Below are 18407 nucleotides of genomic sequence, written 5' to 3'. Positions count from 1 at the left end.
CATTTCAAGGAAGAGAAGAGTAACATTGCTTTATTTTGCCTGTTTTGGAAATAAGTATGCATATATGTGAGCTATATTCTTTCATAAGGATGTGCCTATGCAGAATGGAGAAGAGATAACTGGTGATGGTCTGTAAATAACATTTATTGAATATGTCTACTTCACACTAATAGGGGACTGAAATGATACCATTGAAGTCTTGTCTTTGTACCAAACCTGGGGTTTCCATTCCCTTATTTTTTCTGTGTGTATTTTAAGACATTTCCTTTTCATGATTACATCCATAAATTGTGTTGGTTATTATTGCTTCAGTTGCTTATACATTTTTAATACATTTTTATAAAGGTGTGAAATTTGAGAAATGACTTAGATACGGTTATAGTATTGCTCTTGACATTTTGCCAGAAATTTGTTCTTGTAAAATACATGTGCCCCCTTTTTTCAGGGAAATGCAAACCTGGATATCCAGAATGTGAACCAGCAAACAGCACTACACCTTGCTGTTGAACGACAACACACTCAAATAGTCAGGGTAAGATATTTCTTATATGCACATATTTGTATTTTAATTGGACAGGCATTTTGGACGTATTGAATGCTATTTTAAGCCTTAAAGTTGTTGACTTTGTGGGACAGTAGATTGAGAGTTGGGTATTTGGTGTCATTCTGAGAATTGATGTTAATTTTCAGCTAGGACGAATTGAATAGCAAATAGGGAATGACAGTGTATGTCTGTAGGAATCTATTGAGTGAAGTATTTATTATGTGGTGTCATTACTTTGCTAGCCAGTATTACAAGTTCTTGGAACATCAAATATGTCTGTATTCAATTATGAGATTAAAAATACATTCCCAATAGAAATATATTTCTGTTTTTCCCTTCATTTTTGGTTGCTTCAGCGGATCTGTGCTCTTATTGATGTAGCTACTTCTTCTACTCCAGCAGTTCATTTCACAACCTCTCCACCCGTTTATCCCTTCTCATCCTATGCATCTCCTGTCTAATCCCTCAGTGGGGTGCTAGGTGGGGTGCTAGGTGTGTATCCCGTATTCTGGGGGGACTTGTAGATCATTTGATGGCATGTGTGCCATTGAAGCATGGAGTCTCTCTTTAAGTTATGCTGCATGACTGGCTGCCTTTCTTTTCTGATAAATATGTTTTCTTTTATGCAGTTTTATATATTTGTAATATATTGCAGCCTACTTAAACCTCCTGTATATCTCTCCATTGATCTTTGGGTGGGACAAGCAACTTTAATTTTTTGAAGACTGAGACAATCAATATTTTATGGCCATATAGCATAATTTAGAATATATTGATGTTCAAAAGATAGGCCTTTGTTTTAGGTAACAGTTTGATGTCGCTAAAAGGAATGGACAATTTCCCAAATGAAGTGCCATTCCTTCTACTTTAATTCCATTAAATTCTAAAGAACATTTATTAAGTGTATATTATGTCCAAGACCCTACACTAGGCACTGAGAATACAAAGACAAATGAAATAGGCCCTGCTTCCAAGGAGCTTATGTTCTGCTGTGTAGGCATATATATGCAGATGAGTAGGTAGATGGTGGATTGAACCCTGGACTTGGAGCCAGGAAGATCCAAGTTCAAATCCTGCAACAGATATTTACTAGCTGTGTGAACCTGGGCAAGTCACTTACCACCATTTGCCTCATTTTCCTCCTATAAAATGAGAATAATAGTAACACCTACTAGGTAAAGTTATTGTGAAGATCAAATGAGATAATTGTTGCAAAGCACTTTGTAAGCCTTAAAGCACTGTATAAATGGTGTTGCTATCATCATCATCATCATCATCCAAATATTTTCTAAAATAATGCAGAGGCAACTGTATTCTAATGAAATGAGAGCTAGGCCAAGGAATCAGAAAGACTCAACCATATAGTGGTTCAGGGGCAAGTTCCTTAACATCTCAGTGCCTCAGGAAACTCTCTTAAGACTTCAAACTGAAGAGCATTTGCTGATTTACATTGGTAGAGGGAGTTTATTTACTAAGAACTCTCCATGTCACTGAAATTAGAGATCTGAACAAAAAAAAAGTACCAAACAACACAAAATCAGAGAAGAGAAGAATGGTTAGGGTTGAGGTAAGAGGGTTAGAGAGAGAACAGATGACATAAGAAAGGCCATCTGTAAGAGGTGGACAATAATCCCTGTCTTGAGTCAAAATAAAGATTCTGAAATATGGAGGTGAAAAATGAGGCCATTCTAAACATGGGGAGACTGCCTTGCAAAGGCAGAGGGGTGAGAAATGGCATAGCATGTTCTGTATGACAGCTGGTAGGCCAATTTTGCTGAAATGGAGAATGTAAAGGGGAGGGGTAATATGAAATTAAACAAAACTATAAAGGAGGTGGGAGCCAATTGAAGCAGGACTTTCTCTTAATTTAATATTTTATTTTTCCCCAATTACATGTAAAAACAATTTTAACATTCTTTTTTCCTCCAAAATTTTGAATTCCAAATTCTCCCCACCCTTCCCACCCCTCCTTGAGAAGACAGGCGGTTTGACATGAGTTATACACGTGTAGTCATGCAAAACACATTTCCACTTAAATCATTCTGTGAAAAAAAACACAGACCAAAAAAACCCATGAAAAATAAAGAAAGTAAAGAAAAAATATCTTTTACCTGCATTCAGGCTCTACCAGTTTTTTTCTCTGGAGACAAATGGCACCTTTCATCATAAGTTCTACAGAATTGTCTTGGATCGTTGTATTGCTAAGAATAGCTAAGTTATTCATACTAGATCATCATGCAATATTAGTGTTACTGTGTACAGTGTTCTCCTGGTTCCTGAGTGGGACTTTAAATACCATACAGATTATTTTGCATTTTCTGAGAGTTGGGAGACACTGATCATTTTTTGAGTGAAGTTGTGACATGGTAAGGCATGCTTTAGGAATATCAGTTTAGCAGCACTGTGAACAATAGAATATAGAGGGGAGCAACTGAAGTAGAAAGAACAAATATGAAACTGTTGCAATAATCCATTGAGAGGTAATGAGAGCCTTAGCTGGTGAAGAGGCTTTGTAACTGTAATCAATAGAATTATGTGAGAGGAGATGCTGAGATAGATTCAACAAAACTTGGCAGCTGATTGGGTGGGAGGAAGGAGGTAAGAGAGAAGAAGAGGTGTGGGTGAGTCATAGGTTGCCAGTTTAGGTGAGTGGAAGGACAATAATGTTCTCAGTGGAGGAGGGATAGATTTTTGGGAAATACAAATTCTGTTTTGAACATCCAGCTCCTCCCCCTCTCCCTCATAACAAATAATTATATCCAAGCAATCAGATCATCAATTTGTCCATCTCTGAAAATGAGTTTCTCATTCTATACATCTAGTTAATCTTTCTGTCAAGGGATGGGAGGCATGCTTCATCATCTCTGAAGTCATGATTGGTCATTTCATTGATCAGAATTCCGAAGTCTTTCAGAGTAATTTTCTTTTACATTATTGTGGTCATCATGTAAATTTTTCTCTTCTTAATTCACTCTCTCTTAGGTCTATTAGGTCACACAAGTCTTTCTGAATTCTTCACTCATGTTCATCATTTCTTATGTGGCAGTCGTTTTGCATTATATTCATATTTTTGTTGTTGTTCAGTCATTTTAGTTGTGTCCTACTCTTTGTGAACCCATTTTGGGTTTTCTTGGCAAAGATACTGGAGTGGATTGCCATTTCCTTCTCCAGCTCATTTTACAGATGAGGAAACTGGGGCAAACAGGTTTAAATGACTTGCTGAGGGTCACACAGCTAACAAGTGTCTAAGGCCAGATTTGAACTCAGGAAGATGGGTCTTCCTGATTCCATGCCAGGCCCTTTATATACTTTATCCAGCCTCTTATCTGCCTTTACTTTCATATACCACAGTTTATTTAGCCGTTCCTCAATTGAGGGGGGTACCCACTTTGTTTCTAGCTCTTTGCTACAATGTGCAGTGTTTACAGACATATTTTGTACCTGCGGATCCATTCCCTTTTTTCTTTGACCTCTTTATGGTATGTGTTTAATAGTCCTACTACTGGGTTAAAGGATATGCAGTTTATTCACTTTTTGAATATAACTCCAAAATTGTTTTCAGGAACAGTTGGAGCCCTTCACAGCTGTTGCTGACAACTGTTTTTTTTTTCCTTTTTTGGTCACTTTGCGGATATTTTGGGTGCAAAATACATGTAGATTTGATTTTGCATCCTGCCCTAGCCACTTATATGACCCTGGGAAAATTATTTAATCTCCTTCACCCTCAGTTTTCTAGCTTGTAAAATGGGGATGATAATAACATCTACTTGGTGGAATTGTGAAGTACTATTTAAGTGTTAGCTATTCCTATTTCAATTTGCATTTTTCAATTGTTTCTTATTATGAATATTCTTTCAATTTTTTTTGATAACTTGCATTTCTTTATTTAAAAAGTACTTGCTCATATCTTTTGATTACTTATATGTTTTGGAGTAGATAATCTTTTTTCAGTAGTGATAAAATAAATGATTTTCCCAAGTGTTATTCTTCCCCCTTTCAGTTATCTTGAAATGTTCAAGATTAATTTAATCTCCCTCAAATTCCTATGGTTAGTTTAATCTCTCTCAAATTAATCTCCCTAATGCACTCAAAATTGTATTGCTTTCTAGTACAGACTTTTCTTTGTAGTATGCTCAGTCTAACCAGCTCTCTTCCTATCTTTGTTTTCCTTAGTGTCAATTTTACTTCTTCATGTAGCACCTTGGGAATTGATGTTAGAGTCTAAATTTAGTGCTTCTGTTATCATCAGTAGAGAATATATTCTGTTATAATAATCTTAACTTTTCTGTCTTCTGTGGTCTTTCCAATTTAACCCTTAAATGGTTAAGGATCAATTAATCAGTGAGAGTTTATTATCATTTTATGTGCTGGACATTGTACTAGGTCCGGAGGAAAGATGTGAGAAAATGAAACGGTACCTGCATTCATTGAGCATATATTCTTTTTTTTAAAAATAATTTAATAATTTTTTGAGTTTTAAATTTTTTTCCCCTGCCCTCTCATCCCCTGCAACACAGCGTACAATCTGATATAGGCTCTACCTATGCATTCATATTAAGCATATTTTCCCATTAGTTGTGATGTAAAGAGCAATTAGAACTAAAGAGAGGAATCACGAGAATGAAGCAATAAAACAGAACAACAAAGGAAAAGGAGAGCAAATAGTATGCTTCCATCTGCATTCCGACTCCATAGTTCTTTCTCTGGATGTGGATAGTATTTTCTTTCCATCAAGAGTCTTTTGGAGTTATCTTAGATCCTAGGATTGCTGAGAAGAGCCAAGTCTATCAAAGTCAGTCATCTCACAGTGTGGCTGTTACTGGGTACAGTGTTCTCCTATTTTACTCTGCATCAGTTCATATAAGTCTTTCCAGGTTTTTCTGAAGTCCACCTGCTCATCATGTCTTACATTCATATACCACAACTTTTTCAGCCATTCCCCAGTTGATGGACATCCTCTCAATTTCCAATTCTTTGCCACCACAATAAAAGCTGCTCTACAGTAATAATCAAAACTGCTTGGTACAGGCTAAGAAATAGAGTGGTGGATCAATGGAAAAGATTAAGTATGCAAGACACAGTAATCAGTGACTACAGTAATCTATTATTTGATAAACCCAGAGACCCCAGATTCTGGGATAAGAGCTCAGTCTTTGACAAACTGCTGGGAAATCTGGAAAAGAGTATGACAGAAACTAGGCATAGATCAAAATCTCACACCATATACCAAAATAAAGTCAACTGGGTTCATGATTTAGATGTAAAGGCTGTAAGTCAACTGAGAGAGCAAGGGGATAGTTTACTTATCAGATTTATGGAGAACAGAAGAATTCATGACCAAACGAGATAGAGAACATTACGAAAAGCAAAATGGATAACTTTGATTACATTAAATTGAAAAATTTTTGCACAAAGCCAATGCAACCAAGATTAGAAGGAAAGTAGAATATTGGGAAATAATTTTTACAACTAGTCTCTCTGACAAGGGCCTCATTTCTAAAATATATAGAGAATTAAGTCAAATTTATAAGAATACAAGTCATTCCTCTATTGATAAATGGTCAAAGGATATGAACAGGGAGTTCTCAGATGAAGAAATTAAAGCCATCTATAGTCATATGAAAAAATGCTCTAAATCGTTATTGATTAGAGAAATGCAAATCAAAACAACTCTGAGGTACCACATCACACCTATCAGGTTGGCCAACATGACAAACCAGGAAAATGATAAATGTTGGGGAAGATGTGGGAAAATTGGAACGCTAATACATTGTTGGTGGAGTTGTGAAATGATCCAACCATTTTGGAGAACAATTTGGAACTATGCCCAAAGGGCTACAAAAATGTGCATACCCTTTGATCCAGCAATAGCACTTCTAGGGCTATATCCCGAAGAGATCAAACAATGGGAAAAGGACCCACATGTACAAAAATATTCATAGCAGCTCTTTTTGTGGTGGCAAAGAATTGGAAATTGAGAGGATGCCCATCAATTGGGGAATGGCTGAACAAGTTGTGGTATGAATGTAATGGAATAATGTTGTGCTATAAGAAATGATGAACAGGCTGATTTCAGAAAAACCTGGAAAGACTTGTATGGTCTGATGCTGAGTGAAGTGAGCAGAACTAAGAGAACGTTGTGCACAACAACAGCCACATTGTGTGATGACTAATATTGATACACTTAACCCTTCCCAGTAATACAAGGATCTAAGACATCTCCAAAGGCCTCGAGATGGAAAATGCTATCCACATCCAAAGAAATGGAATTTCAAAGCAGATTGAAGCATACTATTTGCTATTTTTTTCTTCTTCTGTTGAGTTTTGTTTCCTCTTTCTGATGGTTCCTCCTATTGGTTCTAATTCTTGCTTACAACATCACTAATGTGAAAATATATTTAGTAGGAATGTTATATGTATAGCCTATATCAGATTGTGTGCTGTGATGGGGAGGAAGTGGGAGAAAAATATTAAGCTCAAAAGCATATGGAAGTGATTGTTGACAATTAAAAATAAATTAATTAAAAAAATAAAAATTTAAAAAATAGCTGCTATAAATATTTTTGTACACATGGGTTAGTGATCTCTTTGAGATATAGACCTATAAGTGGTATTGCTGGGTCAAAGGGTATGCACAATTTTATAGCTCTCGGGCATAATTTCAGATTGCATTGAGCATATATTCTTTCAGAGGATGCAAAATATAAAGTACAGGGTAATTTTTGTGTCAGAGGGACTAGCTTTTATAGGGGATCAGCAAAAGGTCTTAATTGGGTCTCTCTCTGAACTTCCTTGTTTTTCATTCCATGAGAGCTTACTCTAACGTCTCACTGTGGTGTAGAGGGAACCCTGGGTTATTGGAAGCTCTGCCTGTGTATGTCAAATTCTGTCAGGTCCTGGCAATAAATGAGTATCTGCAGGGACCATTCTGGCCAAGTTCAGAGAAGCTCATCTCCAGTAGATTGGCCATCAGGTGATAAGTTATTTAGTAATGGCAATCAGTGAAACAAAGAAAAAAAATAAAATGGCTTTTAGTTTTGTGTATTCTACTCTGCAGTGATGGTGTTCAAGTAGTGGAAAAGGGGACAAAGAGCAATTAATCATGTAATTTGTGGAGAGTCTAAAAGAAATGTTAACTTAGATGTGCTGTTCCAAATGTGAGACCCTTGTCCTGTGACTGTTGGGTGATCATAGTTCTAGAGAAGTTAAATACTATTGATGTCAATATTCTCACCATGTTTGATAACAGAAGACAAAAAGAAGCTGCATCTAAATTGAAGGATAGTTCATATCTTCCTAGAAGAAGCTAATAAAAAAGTTGGTGCTATCAATTTTATTGTGTTTCCTAAGGCAAGGAGAAATATTTCATAGAATAGTTGGTTACATATTTGTCAATGCTTATAATGAGCATTTTTTAAAATATCACCATGAAAGTAATAGTACTTATGTGCCTACATCTTTTGCAGAGGCTGAAGAGGTAATGAAATTTTTAAAGAATTCAATAAGACTTTCAAAATTAAATCATTTTAAATTTGAATTATCAGTGATGTTAGTGCAAAGGTGAGCATAGGAAAGTGTTACGAATACACAAAGAGACCACAAAAGCACCTAGAAATCACCTTAACTAGCAAACACTTGATATTCTGGAATTGAGGAAATATGGCAACCAGGGGCAATTCCAATTTAGGATAGAAAGTAATTTTAAATTGGAGGGTGGCAGATTATAATGGAGGTTTGATCATACTTTACATCTTTGATTTTATACATATACATATAATATTGCAAATATTAAAATACTAAAATATTTATATTTCAGTACTTTGGTCATTCTAGCAATGAAATGATTAAACAGATTTATCTCCTAAAATATTCACCTCAAATAAGTATTTCAGGTTGCTTATTTTTAACAAGTGCTTTTCTTTCCTTTTTCCCTAAGAAATTTACCACATCCTTACTAAATGTCTGCTATGTGCAGATGTTGCTTTAGGATCTGGGGATATGAAAATAAAAATAACATGTAGTCCTTAAGGAGTTTCTACTAGGTGAGATGTACATCTATAAATATAATAGAAAAAAGGATATGATCGAGACAAAGGAGAGATGTAGCCTAAGTGTTCCAGGAATATTTGAGGCATGTGGGCATAATTTCAGCTGGGGCATTAAGGGAAGATTCTCTGAGCTGAGGTTTCAAGGTGCATAAGGATTGTAAAAAGTGGGGAAGAGGGAGTGCATCTCAGGGATTAAGAACAGCTTGTGTAAATCCCTAAAATATAAACTGGGGAACAAAGGGGAGATCCAGATCCATTGTTGTAGGAGTATCTGAGGGAGAGAACACTTCCAGCTTTGAGGATCAGGGAAAGCTACAGTGAAAAAGGCCACCTATGCAAAGGCTTGCTGGAAAATAAGGCTTCTAGGGGTAGCCACGTGGTGCAGTGGGTAGAGCTCCAGCTCTTGGGTCAGGAGAACTTGAGTTCACATCCAGCCTCAGACTCTTACTTAGCTGTGTGAGCCTGGGCAAGTCACTTTAGCAGGATTGCCTCCAAAAGAAAAAAGAAAGAAAGAAAGAAAATAAGGCTTCTGAAAGGCAGAGATCAGAATAGAGTACTTTATATTCATGGTTGATGTTTGTTTTGTATGTATAGGCAGAGGAGTGGGTGGGGACAGGGAGGAGAGCAGATAGTCCACTTTAGCTAGAATTTAGAGAGCTTGAAAGGAAATAATGACTTAATAAGACTAGAAAGGTAGACCGGAGATAAATGTTAGGTGAGTTTGGCAAGCCTTAAATGCCAAGTTTAAATAAAGGTTTCGTATTTTATTCCAGAAGCTATATGGAACATTCTTGAGCAGGAGAGCAAGATAGACCTGTACTTTAGGAAAAGATTATTTCGGCAGTTGTGTGAAGGTATTTTGGAGAAAGGGAGAGAGAGTGAGAACTAGGAGACCAATCAGGAAGGTGTTAAAAGTTGTCTAGACTTGAGGTCGTAGGTTAGTGCCTGTGTAAGAGTGAGTAGAAGAGGGTTGCTGTGAAAGCAGAATTGATGTGACTTGGCAACCAGTTAGGAGAAGAGGTGAGGGAGAGGAGAGGCAAGGATGCCTCAGGAGTTTTAAACCTGGGTGCCACAGGCAATAGTGGTACTCTGAACAGATTGGGGACGTTGGAAAGAGACGGTGAGTTTAAGGGGAAAGATGATTATTTCCATTTTAAACGTTTTGATTTTGAGGTGCTGGTGCAGGTGATGAGAGGAGGTGAAGAGAACACAAACATTAAGCATCAGTTAAAGTTTGGGGAACTAGTGTTTGACGAGAGATTAGGCACTGAATATATAATCTGGAAATTTTAATGTCGGTAATGATGATAATACCTGACATAATGTTTCATTATGATTGCAAGGTACTTTATATCTGTTATCTCATTTGATCCTTGAAAGGAGTAGGTAGAGGTGATGATACTACTTAAAACTTATTTAGTAAGTTTTAGAGACAAAGTTTGAACTCACATTTTTATTAGTGTTAGTTCTGCTTTCTATTAAACTACCCTTGGCCCTTCTCTGTAGAGGTGATAATTGAACCCATAGAATGGGGGAGAGAAAAGAGAAGATGATCTATGATGAAACCTTGTTTGAGGGGCAAAGGTTACTAAAAAGGGAGTTGTCACTGAAGCTAAGGTATCCATAGGGGAAGAGGTTATCAGCAATGCTCCAATCTACAGAAAAATCAAGGAGGATGAGGACTGAGAAAAGGTCCTTGGGGGGCTGCTAGGTAGTGCAGTGGATAGAGCATTGGCCCTGGAGTCAGGAGGACCTGAGTTCAAATTTGGCCTCATACTTGACACTTACTAGCTGTGTGACCCTGAACAAGTCACTTAACCCTATTGCATCCCCCCCCCAAAAAAAAAAGAAAAGAAAGAAAAGTTTAATGGATATAGCCATTAAGAGATAGACTGACAACCTTTGAGAGAAGTTTTAATAGTGTAGTGTGATATGTGGGGCTGGGTGGGAAGGAGAAGCTTGATTGCAAGGAGTTGAACAAAGAATAGATAGTGTATGAAAGTATAGGCTATTCTTTGTAAGAGTCTAGTACTGAAATAGAGGTGAAATGGAGAGCAATATAGATTGAAGAAATGCCAGGGTAAGTGAGGGTTTTTTTTCTTTTGGTCATAAAATTTTATTTTATTTTCATAACCATGTTCTTTCCCTCCCATTCCCACCCCACATTGGGAAAGCAAGAAAAACAAAACTCCTGTTACAAATAAGCGAAGTCAAGATAAACAAATCCCCACATTGATCTCTCTCTCTCTCTCAATCTTTTCTCTGAAGAACTCATAACATGGCTCTAATTTTCCCAGTAAAGTAAGAAGTGAGGTGAATGAAAAAAACAAAAACAAAAACATTATTAATCACTTACTACGTGCAAAGCACTGTGCTAATCACTCGGAGTACAAAATAGAAAGACAATCCTTGCTGTCAAGCAGTTCACATTCCAATGAGAGAGGGAGTGGGCACAGGACATATGGGAGGTTTTCCAGTGCAAATCCAGTGGAAGCTTGGTGGTCCTTACGTTTCAACACCAAGGTAATATATCATCTCTAGGGTCATTGATAAGAATCTGGACAGGGTCATGCAAATAAGTGGAATGAAGTTTAAATAGAGCTTGCTAAAGGATTATACCAGTGGGAACCAATGAGGATGCTGTATTCCCTGACCCTGTGTGTTGCTGTTTGTGGAAGAAGCTAAGAGGGGAGGAGAAAGAGCCACAGCTTTGATTGAAGATGGCCAAGGATAAGCTTTAATTGTCTTTGAGAGAATGTCGGGTTTCTCTAAGTTTCACACGTTAGAACTGTTGTAAAAGGATGAAGGAAGAGTTTAACAGTATAGAGCTAGGGTACCAGACATCAAAGGAGGGTAAGTTATCAGACAGGAGGGTAAGTTATCAGACATTTGTATCATTTTAAAGTTAGCAAAGGTTAGGAGTGAAATGGGTAAGAACAACAGTGTGGAAAAAAGTAGTGGAGAGATTTGTCGCTTAAGAAAGTGACTCTTGATCATAATGGGAAGCAAGCAACAAGAATTTGTGCTCTCTGGCATGGAAAAAAGTACCAAATACTGAGAAGGACAGACCAAATAACACCCCCCCCCCATATTCTGATTAGAATATTAGTGTGAAAGTGCCTCTGCCTGTGACGTCCTTTTTACAATTGATGCATTTGTCTTGCTAGATCTTAATGTCCCTGCTACCTATCATTTAATGTCCTTTCTCCCTTAATGAAGCCTAAAAAAACTTATTATACTTAATACTTCATTTCCACTTCTTCTAAACACTTGCAATTTGGCTTCATCATGCAACTGAAATTGCTTTCTCCAGTTATTTACTTAGGCCTTCCTTTATTTCTGTAAAGGTTTTCTCGTAGTTGTATACAAGTGTGGTACAGTGTAGATAAAGAGCCAGCCTTAAAGCCAGGATACCTGAGTTTTAGTCCTAGCCTGGACACTTACTGGCAGTGTGACCCTGGGCAAGTCATTTAACCACCCTTTGTCCTAGCAAGTCTCTCAAAACTAAAAGTTGAAAAGGGAGTTTTCTCACCCATTCCCTGTATCCCTACCCTCAAAAAATCATATGTCTAGCCCTTATCTCTAACATATAAGTATCTTATTGCATAAGTCCTGTGTATGTCTTGGTAGTTTAATTCCCAAATATTTTATCCTTTTTATAGTTACTTTAAATGGAATTTAACTTTCTTCCCTTTTTTGTTAATAATATATACATAGAATGCTGCTAAATTTTGTGGATATAGTTTGTGTTCTGCTATTTTGCTGAAGCTATTAATCATCTTGATTAGTTTCCTTCATTGATTTTCTAATTTTTTTATGCAAACATTATATTATATGCAAATAGGGATAATTTTGGTCTCTCGTGCCCCTGTTTATTTCCTTTTTCCCCCTATCTAGTCTTACTTTAGCTATCATTTCTATTGTTATTTCAAATAATTGCAAAAAAGTAAATGTGCTACCAAAATGAGCACCCATGATATTTTCCAGTTGGAACCCATTTAATGAATTGCAGCAGGAGACTGGAAAGGCCAATTCTAATTGCAGGAAGGTACCTTTGGTAATTTCCTCTGTATATGTGACATCTCATGTCTACTATTCTTTGTGTGTTTCTGAAACCACAATTGGGATGATTTAGGAGAAAAAGCATTAAGAAGAAATAGATTTCACTAAATCCTATCCATCAAAATCCTAAATATAAGCCTGTAATCCTCTGTGGGATGCACATAATAGCTGCCTATCTATTGAAATGTATAAAATTGACATCTGATTAATTTTCAAAATGCATACACAATTTGCTGTCATGGCACTTTGTAATATTGTGTCATATATGCATTGTTACAGGTTTTAGAATTTGTAATTCAGTGAGCATGACTACATCATTTTGGAGAAAATAGCTTCATGCCAGGAATTAATGGAGCAGTAGAACACCACTATTATGCCTTGTGTATATTTTAACCTGTTTGAGAGGAAATTGAGTAGGAAAAAAATTGGATCAATAACAAGCACTTATAGCAAATGAAACTAAAATTTATTATTCAGTCTCCTAATGGAAATGGTTGACATACATTGATCACTCCCTTCAAAATAAAAATAACCTGTAAATTATACTGTTAATGTGTCCTTGTAGTCAGTGAATTAAATGAATATGATTAACATATTAACTTGAATCATCAGATTTTATCACTCATGTGAAAACCCAGAAATATAATCAAAGTAATAGCTGTAAGAGTAAATAAAAACTTATAGCTTAGTGCTGATGGTTTGGTCTATCACTTGGTGATACGTCCTTGATTCTGTATCAACTTTAGTAAGTCATGTTCCCTAAATGAGATTTTTTCTTTTAGCTTTTGGTTCGTGCAGGTGCTAAACTGGATATTCAGGATAAAGATGGGGATACTCCATTGCATGAAGCTCTGAGACATCATACTTTATCACAACTCCGCCAGCTCCAAGATATGCAGGATGTAGGGAAAGTAGATACAGCCTGGGAACCATCCAAAAACACAGTAAGTAATTTCTCATATATAATTTGTATAAAGTTTTGAAGGTACATTTGTTACTAAATTATTTCAGTAACAATTCTTGAAAATAAAATTCTAATACTGTTCTATCCTTTGTCAACTGACTTTGTGAAAGTACATAAAGTTTTAGTAATTATAGGGCTAATTCATGATTGTGAAGTCTCTGATTTTATTCTTATATTCACATTATTTTAGAAAAGTTTGTTACAAGTCACAGCTAGTCTCTGAAATACTGATATTAAAATAATCAAATAGCAAAGTAGATTTTGCCTGTATTAATATTGTTTCTCCTTTTGATGGTTATTATGTTTTGGTTGTTGGCAGCCTCATCCTGGAAAGAGTATTGACCCTAAAGTCAGAGGACTTGAGTTCAGAGCTTGATTATACTAGAATTACATCTGTGTGATTTTGGACGAGCCACTTAATTTCCCTGGGTCTCAGTTTTCTCATCTGTAAAATGAGGGAGTTGGACAATATAGCCTCTGGGATCCCTTCCAGCTCTAATGTGTATTATGATTTTGTTGAACTTTCAAAATGTTCATCAGGCTTATGTTTCCTCTTGAATTCTCAAAGCTAATTGATTGTTGTTTTTAAGGCACCCTTGAAACCATTAACGTTTTGTTGTGGTTATATAATGAAGGGTATCATGATCACTTAAATTTCTTTTGCATTGTATAGATGGGAAAATTTTGATTTGCAGCTTTTGTTGTGACATTACATCTTAAACTTTCTGTTGCCTAATTTGGCTCACTAAGAGTTTGCCAATTTGTTATTGCTTATTTCAAGGCTATTTTATCTGCTTCTGTTGTTTGCTAGCAGTCTGCAAGTGGCATTATACATTTAAAGCTATGATTCATCTTAAGAAATTCTGTTTTTTTCTACTAGTGTGCACACTTTCAACATTTCAGGACAGTGTGATACTAGGTTGAAAGAGGCTTGGTTTCCAGAACAAAGATGGCTGTAGACCATATTATGTAAGAATTGGCTGAAGAAACTGAAGGGTGTTTAGTCTTAAAAGTAGAAGACTTGCAGGGTCAGAGTGGTATGTGATACCAATTAGTAATGTATCAGAAAGCTTGCTGGATTAGAGTCAGATGGTCTGAGTTCTAATTCTGTCTTTGCCCCTTATAATCTTGTGATCTCAGGAAAATCACATTACTTCTCTGATCTCTGTTTCCTCATCCATAAAATGAGGGGGTTGGTTCCCTCCCAGTTCTAAATCTGTGATAGAGTGAGTATGTAATCCTTTTTAATATTATGGATCTGTTACATGAAAGAAGAATTAGACTTATTCTTTCTGACCTCCAAAATGGAAATCAGAAGCAGTTGTGGTGGAGTTGTAAAAAGGCAGACATGGTCTTACTTGAAGAAAAAAATTTCTGATAGTTAGAGCTATCCAAAGGTAGAATGGACTGTCTTGGGAGAGTATGGGTTCCCCTTTCTCGGAGGCATTTCAGAAAAGGCTGGAAAACAATGTGTGGGGCATTTATAGGAGAGATTGTTGTTCAGGCATGGATTGGATGCTTTGGAGGTCCTTTCCAACTCAAAAGATTCAGAACTTTTTATGTTTTGATAAACGTTTCAGTGCTAGTGTGTCGTACTTGGCAGTGTTCCTAGATATCACTGGTCATCATGTGTTACTGTTTAACATTCATTTGTTTTCATAATCAGTGCTAAAATTGTAGTTTGATGCCTCGGTGTGAGATGGAAGAAACCCTTTGTCTCAAAGGTTATTAGAGCCTGAGTTGTGGCTATCTGTACACGTTATCTAAAGATATGTTATCTAACATATGTTAGATGTATTAAATGTATGTACATGTTATCTAAAGGCTTAGCTGAGTTTCCCCATTGGCTACAGAAGACTTTGTATGAAGTTAACATGGGAGTTGTACTCTGTATCAACAATTAACCTTAAGAATAAAAAAGAAAACCTGATGAATATTTTGAAGGCCTGACAAAACCATAGATTTAGATGGTACTCCTAGCAATTAAATCATGGGTCTTTGAAGTACTAATATAATATTCATAGAGAAATTGATGAAATTGTTTAAGAAACAAAAAGGGTATGAGATATCAGAGATTTTTAGAGTCTCTCTGCACACATCACTTGAAAGATCTTGCATTTACTTTAGAATTTGATATCATGTTAGCAGCAAACTGCAAGTCTCCAAACTACAACTTTTTTGGTTCTACTTCTTTCAATTGTTGAGAATTCATAGTTTAAGTGTCATTATAGTTAAAAGAGTTATTGTGTGGTTATAGTTCTCATGCAGTCAAAAGAGAACTACTTGCATATTTAGCAAAAGTAATTCCAGTAGAAAGTAAAACTTGACATATGCTCCATAGTACTAAGGCAGTGTTACCTTTGGCTTTACATATTACAAAATTCCAGCGATATCACTTAATGGATGAAATGAGAGCCAGAGTTTTCTGCTAGAAACTGGGGCTAGGATACAGATTGATGGTTCCTGCAACTTGTCCACAGCCCTAATTTTAGCATTTGCTAATTCTACTCTGCAGTTCTTTTTAGATTGGATTGCTTGAGTTATTCTGTGTCTAGATTTACCTGTCTCTTCCACCACTCAGTTTTTAAAGCTCCAGTCTCATTTCTGTCTCATATTTGCATGGAATTTCATTGACAATAAGTACTACTTTATCATGTAAGAAAAATGCAAAATAGATAACTTTTCTTTTAGATTTCTTACATTGCTTTCTTTTCTGAGCAATATAAGGAGGTCTTAGGGTTTGTTTTTTTTTTTTTAAAAAGTTAGTGTTTAATATAAGCCCTTTATCCTTTGAAAGTTTACAATTGGTCCATATTTTTATCCAAAGAGGATGGAAAATCTTTCTGTTAAGTCTTCTGGAAGATTTCATTTTATACCTTAATGAAATGAAATAAGAATGCTAGCTTTTTGAAAATGTTATTTTATTTTGTATCAGCATAAAATTTAAAAGGAGTAGCGATCTTTTTTTTCCTTAACCAGCAGAATTTTCATCTCTCCATGGTAATTAAATGAAAATGATGATTGAAAACATTGATTTTAAGGAAATAGATGTATGTACTTCATTTTTGTTGGGAAGCATGTCAAGTTTTTCAGTTAACTGTTGGCAAACTCTTTTAGTAATTGCCTTTTTCCCCTTGAGCAGTGATGGAATGAAAGTAATTTATTTAAAATAGTTGGAAAGAAATAATTCAGATGTCAAGCCTACCTATCATTATTGCAGTACTAGATAATTTTGTCAAAGATGTTAACTGAAAGAATACTGTTGTATTTTGAAATTTTGCAATTTTTCATTTAAAAGCTAGATTCTAATGTGTACAACACAAAAACTTAAATATATGAAAGGTTCAAAATTTGCTAGCCTTATTTCTTATTGTTTCTGACAAGTATCAGATTAATTACTTTGCTCTCTACCTCCCTGACCCCCCTGCATTCAACTTGTTCCCACCTCTGTTCATTTGAACCTTATTATTTCCCTATAACTCATCTTCTCCAGGAAACATTTGCTTGATTACATCCTTGTCCCGTGTTGTCTCAGAGCTTATATGTTCTGTTTATAATGTTTTAATTTGCCCTCAGCAGGTAGATCACATGTTTCTTGTAAACAAAGCTCATCAAGCCTTTAATAAATACTAACCAATTGATGGTAAATGCATAATATTTTGACAATTTTAATTTTTTTTCCACCTTTAAGGCAAATTATACAGGGAATATAGCTGTAAAGCATGTTTTCTCCTTGACTAATAGAAATAATTTTAACTATGTAGAAATTAAACACGTAGGATGAGGAAGCATTTACAACTACTTTAAATTTGCCATCTTTTGTGTTAAGATGTGAAACTGTATTCTCTCAGGGATGACCACTATTCTTATTTTCTTTCAGTTAATAATGGGACTTGGTACACAAGGGGCAGAGAAGAAGAGTGCAGCATCTATTGCCTGCTTCTTAGCAGCCAATGGAGCTGATCTTAGCATTCGAAATAAAAAGGGTCAGTCTCCACTTGATCTGTGTCCTGATCCTAGCCTCTGCAAAGCACTGGCCAAGTGTCACAAAGAAAAAGTCAGGTATGATTGAGTTTTGATCCGTTGAATATGATGTATTTTATGAGAATGAGGTTTCTAGGCTATAAAAACCTTATTTCACTGCTAAGTTTTAAAGTCACTGAGGCTTCTTGCAAGTGAAATAAGAGACAAAACAAATGCTGTTAAATATTTACTAAAAGTCTTGTATTGGACAACCTTGTTTACTGAAATCTTTAAAATTAATGCATCTAGGAGAAATTTCAGTAGCCTACAAATTTATTTCTGCACTACCTTAGGCATAAAGACTAGTTAGATGTGTGTAATGCCTTTAACTGTTGATATTAATGTCAGCATGTGCACATCAGTAGGAATTATCTTTATCACTGAACAGAACCCAAACTTACACATATTATGGAACTCCAATCTTTCATCTACTATTTGAATGCTAATAAATATCATGAAAGTGCTTATATCTCCTGCCTTTACTTCATCATCAATTTATAAGTCATAAGACTCCCTTCCCTCTCTAGTTAAGCATGTTCAGGTATTGCCCATTCCTGAGAAACATTTGCCAAACTCACCTGTTCCCTTGACCACTGCCCCATTTTGATTTTGTCTTTAAAATTTTAGTTTCCACTTCAAGTTACCATAGCTCTCAATAACTACTTTTGTTCTCATAACTTCATTTCAGTACCCAGTGTCAGCAATCTAGTCAGTCCTTGTTCACTGTGGATCATTGTACATGAGCTGTTAGTTTTATGGTTTATAT

At 35.9% G+C, this 18407-nt stretch overlaps 1 protein-coding gene across 2 annotated transcripts in view; it reads left to right on the top strand.

Moving 5' to 3' along the window:
* The window catches only part of MIB1 (MIB E3 ubiquitin protein ligase 1), a 140059-nt gene that overhangs the window by 94527 nt on the left and 27125 nt on the right, over window positions 1–18407 (top strand). For both annotated transcript variants that reach the window (XR_013486236.1, XM_078153468.1), the window contains exons 14-16: window positions 446–532; window positions 13437–13598; window positions 17499–17680. Coding sequence is in view for 1 of the 2 variants with exons in the window: in XM_078153468.1 (XP_078009594.1) it covers window positions 446–532; window positions 13437–13598; window positions 17499–17680 (431 nt within the window). In the remaining variant the exon portion in view is untranslated. The remainder of the gene's footprint in view (window positions 1–445; window positions 533–13436; window positions 13599–17498; window positions 17681–18407) is intronic.

Source organism: Phascolarctos cinereus, unplaced genomic scaffold (assembly GCF_003287225.1).
Source record: "Phascolarctos cinereus isolate Bilbo 61053 unplaced genomic scaffold, phaCin_HiC Scaffold_4;HRSCAF=312, whole genome shotgun sequence".
NCBI lineage: Eukaryota > Metazoa > Chordata > Mammalia > Diprotodontia > Phascolarctidae > Phascolarctos > Phascolarctos cinereus.
This window is presented reverse-complemented; position numbering and strand designations above follow the sequence as displayed.